Source organism: Cuculus canorus, chromosome 7 (assembly GCF_017976375.1).
Source record: "Cuculus canorus isolate bCucCan1 chromosome 7, bCucCan1.pri, whole genome shotgun sequence".
NCBI classification, from domain to species: Eukaryota; Metazoa; Chordata; class Aves; order Cuculiformes; family Cuculidae; genus Cuculus; species Cuculus canorus.
In genome coordinates this window covers 15,944,981-15,952,691 of record NC_071407.1, presented here as the reverse complement: position 1 = coordinate 15,952,691, position 7,711 = coordinate 15,944,981, and the positions used below count along the sequence as shown (strand labels likewise).

The 7,711-nt window shown below is 51.2% G+C and overlaps 1 protein-coding gene across 2 annotated transcripts; it reads right to left on the bottom strand.

The window, feature by feature from the left end:
• Positions 1-3,509: 3,509 nt before the first annotated feature.
• Positions 3,510-6,452, bottom strand: LOC128852710 (homeobox protein vent1-like). 2 transcript variants are annotated; one of them, XM_054071787.1, is made up of 3 exons: positions 5,860-6,452; positions 4,879-5,096; positions 3,510-4,408 (listed from the first exon to the last, which is right to left on the bottom strand). In XM_054071787.1, the coding sequence occupies exons 1-3, from the start codon at positions 5,936-5,938 to the stop codon at positions 4,043-4,045; spliced, it is 663 nt and encodes a 220-aa protein (XP_053927762.1). In that variant the 5' UTR covers positions 5,939-6,452; the 3' UTR covers positions 3,510-4,042. The 2 variants fall into 2 exon arrangements, with proteins under 2 accessions (XP_053927762.1, XP_053927761.1); XM_054071786.1 differs by lacking the exon at positions 5,860-6,452 and adding an exon at positions 5,211-5,846.
• Positions 6,453-7,711: the final 1,259 nt, after the last annotated feature.

The window sequence follows — 7,711 nt, the reverse complement described above, 5'->3', positions numbered from 1 at the left end:
GCTTAAGTCTTATTATTAAATAAATTCATAAGAATTAACTCATTCTACTACCTATAACTCAAGACTTCCCATCTTACTTTCTACAAATATCCTACCAAACCGCCATGCTAACACTACTGCAATCTAGTTTCAAACTTCCTCTCCCTGAAGTATCTCTGATACTACACGAACTGAAGCCAACCACACCTTACACTTCAGAGGAAGATGAAAGTCCTAATTGCAGGAGTCTGCCTCATGGACAGCAGTGAAAAGTATTTAACCCTGCATTCCCAACTGACTCCTAGTTCAGGCGACTCCTACCCACCCTGTCTTCATAAAGAGCAGCGCCTTACTCGTAGGCATGTTGGAAAGATACTAGTATTGGGGTTTCTCTGTATTTTTTACCTCTTTGCAAGCTCGAGGACTACTTGTTTGTTGCTACCTCGAGTAGCTCTCCTTCACTGGTAGAAAGGCAACAGGATTCCTCCCAGCCGTGCATCGAACAGGCAAGAGGGACTGCAAATTTGGGACTGATCCTCATAAGAGAGGCCTCTCTATGTTCTCCTTTATTACCAGTACCTTCCGAATCCTTGTCCTTCATACCAAGAGATTAAGACTGAAAATCACGGTGTGGTTCAAGAGTCGAGGCCGGCTTAGAAAGCGCAGGTCACGATGAAATGATCAGCAGCTCGTGGTGGGCAGATGGCTGGGACCTGAACTTGGCGCCAGGTCAGGTAGCCTTGAGTCCTGCTAACGGAGGCGCTCGGAGATTAGGCGGATGGAACAATCACCTGAACGGGAATTAAAGGAGATTAAAGCGCCCCTCAGTGGGGGCCTTTGTTCTCCATCTCTCTCGCCGCCTTTTGCAACCACGGCTCTTTAAATGTTTAAAGCCGGGGGGGTGGGGGTGGGTTCGGGGAGATGGAGAAGGGGCCGTTCTCGCGGAGTGGCTGGCTCGGAGCCGCACGCGCTCCCCTGGTGTCCCGTCCCCGCAGCATCCCCGGGGCGCAGGAGGCGGGTACAGCCACACAAGGGCGGTCCCGAGTCGAGTTCTCTCCCGCACAGCTGCGGGAGCTGCAGGGGATCTGCCGCGGGCAACGCTACAGCGGCGCCGAACCTCTCGCAGAGGCGGGTGAGAGCGACCTCGGTCCTCCCGGAACGGAGCGGCGAGCTGGCGTTCGGGGGCACCTCGGGATCGCTGGGGAACGGGGACGGGGTCGGGCCTCCAGCCAGCCCCACCCCTCCGGCAGAGAACAAGCTCAAGTCTTACAAGGAGCGGCTGAGCGATCTGGGGGTGTTGAGCCTTGAGAAGAGGAGGCTGAGGGGAGACCTCATCGCTCTCTGCAATTAGCTGAGAGGAGGTCGTAGAGAGGAGGGAGCTGGGCTCTTCTCCCAAGTGACAGGACAAGGGGGAATGACCTCAAGCTGAGCCAGGGGAGGGTCGGGCTGGATATCAGGAAAAAAATTTCACAGAAAGGGTGATGGGGCACAGGCAGTGGCTGCCCGGAGAGGGGGTGGAGTCCCCAACCCTGGAGGTATTTAAAATACAGGTAGACGAGGTGCTCAGGGACATGGTTTAGTGGCAGAGAGGAATGGTTGGACTCGATGATCCAAGAGGTCTTTTCCAACCTGATGGTGCTATGATTCAAGCAGGCTCGCATCCCTGCTTCAGCTGGAGGAGTTGGGTGTCAAACACACACGTGGGAAACAGTGAATACAGATTAAACAGAGAAACCTTATCAGAGGTAAAAGTATTTGTACAGTCATAGGAATTTATGTTTTCAGGCTATTTTGTCCCTGAAAACTCATATATACTCCATAGTATTGCAGGAAACCTCTTGGAATGGAACAAGCCTTGCCCAGCCCTCTTAATCCCACTGCATCAGTCTTGGTCCAAACCTGGTCTCTTGAGTGACTGGCTTGCTGTGTATCAGGGATTGGTTCCCTCTTCATGCCTAGGCAATTACTCTGCATTGAATATAATTCAACGTTACTGGCCTGGAAATATATTCTGTCACTTGGGTAGTAAATCTTGACTTCAGGATGTGTTAATTTATGGTAAAGGGGCAAGTGAGTTAGTGCTTGACTCTTTCTTTCTTATCCTCAGATTAAGAAGAAAGCTTTATGGAAAACGGCAAAGCTACGGCTTTAGGGAATAATGAGAAATAAGAGATCTTGCATCAACGTAAAGAGACTGCATCTGGTGTGATTACATTTCTCCTTCCCTACTCCTGACCATCCTAACCTGCTTGCCAGGTGACTGTTAAACTACTCCGCAGTTGTCAAGCGGGGGGAAACGACCACTAAACAAACCACCCCTCCCTTCCCTTACTCTTAAGAAAAAAAGTTGACAAACAGGGCCTACCACATCCTCGTGATGGGCTTTCCCCTCTCCACCGGCTGTGATGTGGGGCTAAGGAGAACAAAGTTGAAATCAGTCTTTGGTAGATAACAGCGATAATGAGATAGAGGAGAGAACATACTTCCACCCAAATTCCTGTCTCCTGTGCCTCTCATGTTTGATTATAGCTTCTGGTGTAAAATAAATCTCTGAGCATGCCACAATTGTCTCTGAACCTGCTCCCAACCACCCGTAACTTCCCTGTCCGGTGGGAGCCACTTGAAGGCGTTTCCAACACCACCACACACCTCAGTGCCACACCACAACACTGGTCTGAGGTGCACCTCGGCAGTTGGAAGGGACAAGGTGCATCTCTCAATCACTTTGGACACAAACTATTCAGTGCAGGGAAGATGCAGTGTGACTACTACCTGAACAGGATGACATCTGGTTTGGAACAACTTAATTGGAGAAAATTCCCTTTTCACCTTGCCACCTCATCCTGTCACAGGTCAGAAGGCCCTAGGCTATTAAATCGAAACTCTTGATGGCTCACGGGATTGGAGGGTCAAGGGGGAAAATTTAGCAGTCAATCAACTTAGTTATAATGCATTTAGAAAATCTTTCAGGTGAATTAAAGAAACTTCATTAAAGCCTAAAAAGTCAATAAATAGCCACGTTCTTTCAGAAGAGTGTGAAAACATCCCAGGAAGCAATAATGAAAAAAAAAAAAACAACGAATTTCAGGTTTGCCAACACAAAAACTTGAGCTACTCCCATTAAATGTTTCTTCAAAAGGATTCAATTTACTAAATAAAGGTTCAAGTTATGCAGTTATCATGGGCACTTAGTAGTGAACCAAAGGCCAAATTTTCAAATCAAAATCCCATCCAGATAATATGGCTATGAAGCAAATATATTTTTAAAAAGCATTTGTTTTGGTAATTGTAAAACTTTAAAATCCCATACTGAAGACTCAAACTGTTTAATGCCTATTAAAAGACACACCGATTTAATTAACATTTGTGATTAACCCAGTTGATGTTTTCAGGTGGAGACTGGACTGGAAATTCAAAGGAATAAGTTGTTTAATATTCAGGAAGAAAAACCTGAACAGTTTATCCTTCCTGGAGGACACACCTAGCCAAAAGCACAATACAATGCACTTGCTAAGGTCCAGACTCCCAAGCACAGTCAACGACATACAGATTATCTTCAGCATGAGTGTAGAAAATCATTTAAGATGTATTAAAACATCTAAATCCTTTATTACTCCAAACCGGAATTCAAGTGACCGTGATTGTTTACGCCGCACAAGTGCAACCTTTATAGATTTAGCACATGTCACTGGTTTCTTAATATGTTTATTTCAGACTCAACAACTGCCCTACACCACGGGAGATCGGGCAAAAGCAAGTTTCTGCTACCGCTTTACTCCCTCCCGTTCCCTTTCGGCAGCTTTATTTCACTCTATGGTCTTGCAAATGAAGACAGAATATCAATATTTAAAAAAATGATAAAATAGCCTATTAAAAGGAAAATTACTAAGAATGGTGTCACATCTAATATATTTAAATGTCAATTAGTACAAATATAAAATTATTCCTTTTCACATTTAACTTAAAATAATAAACACATACTCTTTCAAATCAGACAAGAAATTCCGAGCGCAAAATAATACATTAAAGGACATGAAACTTCTCCCCTGTCCTGTTTTCCCCCCTATAATGCATATACAGGGTGGCATTGCTTGTCCATTTTGTTTTGAATAACCGAATGGAAAGAAGTATGAGGAAGAAAGTGTTGAAGGTAGTACGGCGGCTCAGTTGCCATAAAGCGGTAGGTGGGTTGCGGAGCATCATATCTGGGAAAGGGTAAGCTGAACTGCACCGGAGGCACTGGGGCAAAAGGGAGGAGTCTGTGGTGCTGTGGAGCAAAGGGGGAGCGGAGACCATCCTGAAAGAGGGCGAGGGGGGTGCCCGGGGAGTAGCTGTAGCTGTAGAGTGGAGCAGGCGACACAAGGCTGTGCTGCTGGTCCTGTATCTGCCTCTTCAGCTTCATCCTCCGGTTCTGAAACCAGGTCTTGATCTGAGTAACAAAAAGAACAGAGTAGGAAGCAAATCAGGGACTTTGCTTAAAAATAACGTGCAAGCTACAAGCAGCTGTATCTCGGCTGCCTTTGTCATTCTGCTCCGCTGGAATTGACAGAGTTGCGCTGATGCTTTCAACAAGGCCAAATCATCTGGGGTAACGTAGAGGGGAAGGGTGCCCGCGTTTAGCGATTTTAGATTAACCTTGCTCGTAGCTTTTAAGACCGCATATAAGTTTTGCAAGATCCTGTACGTCAAGGACAAGCAGTTCACCTTATTAAGAAATAAAGCAACCTTGATACCCGGCAGGTAGAAATTGCCTTCGAGTTCCTCGAGTGTTAACTCGATAATCCCCGAGGGATCAACACCCCTTCCCCCGTCATCCCGGCTGAGGGCCGGGGCTGCTCTGTGCGGCAAGAGCGCCGAGCCCCGCTGCCCCGGGAAGGACCCGCTTCCCCCAGGACCTACCTGAATCTCCGAGAGCTGCAGGGCAGCCGCCAGCTTCCTCCGCTCCGAGGCCCCTAGGTACTTCTGGCGCTGAAAGGTCTTCTCCAGCCTGCAGACCTGCTCCGAGGTGAAGGCGGTGCGCGCCCGCCGCTGCCGCCCGCCGCCCACCGGGGCGCGCTCCCCGCTCTCGCTCTCGTAGCCCGAGGACTCGTCGCCGCTCTGCCAGCCGCCGTCGGGGGCTGCAAACGAAAGAGGGAAAGGGCGGCGATGAGGCCCGTTTCCCCGGCTCGCCTTCTCTCGCCCCGGACGGCGGGTCCCGTGTGCCGCCCCCGCCCGTCCCTCCGTGCGCCCACCTGTGTCCGAGGGGTGCGGGTCTGCGCGGTGCCGAGGGCCGCCCCGCTCCGCCGCGCAGGGCTCGCTCTCCGGGCTCTGCCGCTGCTGTCGGGGCTCGGCTCTGGCCGGGAGGGGCGCGCGGGGAGGGGCCGCGCAGCAGATGTGCGGTCTGGCCCCGCGGGGCTCGGTCTCCGCAGGAGGGAGCTCAGCCTTGTTCATGGCGCAAAGGGGCTGGGGCGCCGCCGGGCTCGGGTCGCTTTTATATGGGTGCTCCGGTCCCGGGCGGGCTCGTTAGCAAGCGTGAACCCACATCAAAGTGGGAATCGAGCAGAGATAACAGCTGCCAGCGAGGAGGGAAGTTCACACGTGTGGCAAATGTCTACAGCCCCGGCTCCAGTGAGTCTGCGGCTCCGGGAGACCCCCTTGAAGTGCAAACCTGCCCCGCTCCCCCGGAGGGCAGGGCACGGGCAGACCCGGCCCCGAGAAGGGGCGGTCGAAGGTACCGGAGGTGCCGATAACAGCTCGGGTTGTACCCGCTCCCCTTTCAGCCGGCGAGCCCCCGAATCCGGCCGTGAGCGCCTGCCAGCGCCGCCGCCGAGGGCTGCGCCCCGGGGAAAGCCGTGGGGAGCCGCTATCGAAAAGTCCCCATTCCCGAGGCTAAGCCCTCACCTCGGCCGGGGTAAGGGCTTAGCCGGGCCCTCTCAGCTTGAACTTGGCGCCGCCTGTCTAGCCAGAAAAAGCAGCCCATCTCCTGAAGAGTGTGGCCATCAAAGCACTAAATGAGCGGCGAAGATCGCACCTCATCAACTTCAAACTACCCCAATCCACACGTCGCTTCCCGAGAAGGACGGTACCCTTGTTATGCAGGGGAGAACAAGACACCCTCCCAGCTGACCTTGGCTGGGGAAGGGGCAGCCCAGCCCCTGTCCGGGCTCTGCTTTTGTCCTACTCGCACCCGGCCTTTAGCCAGCCCGGTGAAAAATACTGCACCGACCACGACCCCACTGGCAGGAGTGATACTTGGGACATTTTAACATTTGACTCTTCCTAAAGACCAAGGGAAGCTATCGCCATCCCTGTGACTGGGGGAATGCACAGACAAGACCTCAGTTTCCACTAAACTCCTCGGGGTTCCCAGCAAGATGCACAACTGAAACAAGTGGACACGACAAACCTGAGCCTAACGGGGCAGGAGATTATTGCTCCTTTGTAAGAGCCGAGCAGTAATCTCGTCTCTCACACGTATGAGCAGACTTGAGTTTTCTTTCTCTTAAAAAAAAAAAAAAAAATCAAACACCCCAAACCGAATCAACACCCCCAAAACTCCTCAATTTATAATAAGAGACCAAGAGAGAAAATCGCATTTCGTACTACACAGTTTCATTATTTCAAGCATTCCCATAACTCGGCGACCCCCGGAATTGGCAGTGCGATATCAACCCCTCCCGCCTCCTAAGGGCCACACGGGCTTACCCCAGCTCTGGCCCAAGGGGAGCGGTAACGCTCCGGGCAGCACAGCAATGCAAACGCCTTACCAAGCCCACGGAACCCAGGAGTTGGATTCCTGCTGGAGCTCTGCTTGCGACATCAGCTCCCAAGGGCAGGGATGGGAGAGGCTGTACTTGCCTCTGCACAGTTCTGATGGAGAGGCCGGGCTGTTCCTCACCGGGTCTTGGGCACAGCCGCTGGTGGAGGTTACCGCTGGCACAAGACCGTCATTTTGGCTGATAATGCACAAGCCAGTGCAAAAGCCCAAGCAGCTGAACACCGAGCTGAAGACCAGACTCCCCTCTGAGTCAGAAACACACACCTGTGAGTGCCACTGACCCAACCAAAACCGCTGTAACAAGGGAGGATTTAAAGCCCATAGCATTTCCTAGACACATTACAGATGAACAGGGATACGCGACTCACCGCTTCCCAAAAGAGCCAAGTGCCTGCACGTTAATGCTAATAGCTTCTAGGTGTCATAACTATTCCTGAACGTTCCACCTGTGTTCGTTCCCTCTTTTTCTGGAGCAAATGCACCTGTACTGGCTATCTGCATCTTATTTCAGAGCAGCCATTTCTGAATGACCCGGCGTGTGGACAAATCCAAACAGAGAAACTCAGTCTTCAACACGTATAAATTCATTCACAGCAAATTGTTGCTTGTAATGCGTTGTGTACTATCTACAGACCCTGACTGCTTTGTTAAAAACAAGTTTGGAGGTGGTACCTGAAAACCACTGGGACTCAGGAGCTCCTAAGCTGAGCACACCCGCCCAGCAAGCAGCATGCTCCCCTCAGGACAGCCTTCCCACTGGTTCTCCAGCAGATGAAACCTATGACAAGCCAGAGAGCACCGGGTCCCCTGTGCCCTGCAGCCCCCCCACCCAGGGACTATTATTTAGGGAAAGGACACTTCAACCTTACTGCCAAAATTAAAGCAGGCATGAGACGACCATTCAGTGCTGTGTCCCGAGAGGCCAGCCTGTGCAGTTGCGTTTTTACATTATGTGTCCCTTAGAGCAAAACTGTT

Excerpts from the sequence above, each read along its gene's own strand:
- LOC128852710 (XM_054071786.1), bottom strand. The coding sequence starts at position 5,409 with ATGAACAAGGCTGAGCTCCCTCCTGCGGAGACCGAGCCCCGCGGGGCC. Across the intron at positions 5,097-5,210 it reads CCCGCACCCCTCGGACACAG|CCCCCGACGGCGGCTGGCAG; the intron begins GTGGGCGCACGG and ends TTTCGTTTGCAG. Across the intron at positions 4,409-4,878 it reads TGCAGCTCTCGGAGATTCAG|ATCAAGACCTGGTTTCAGAA; the intron begins GTAGGTCCTGGG and ends TTTGTTACTCAG.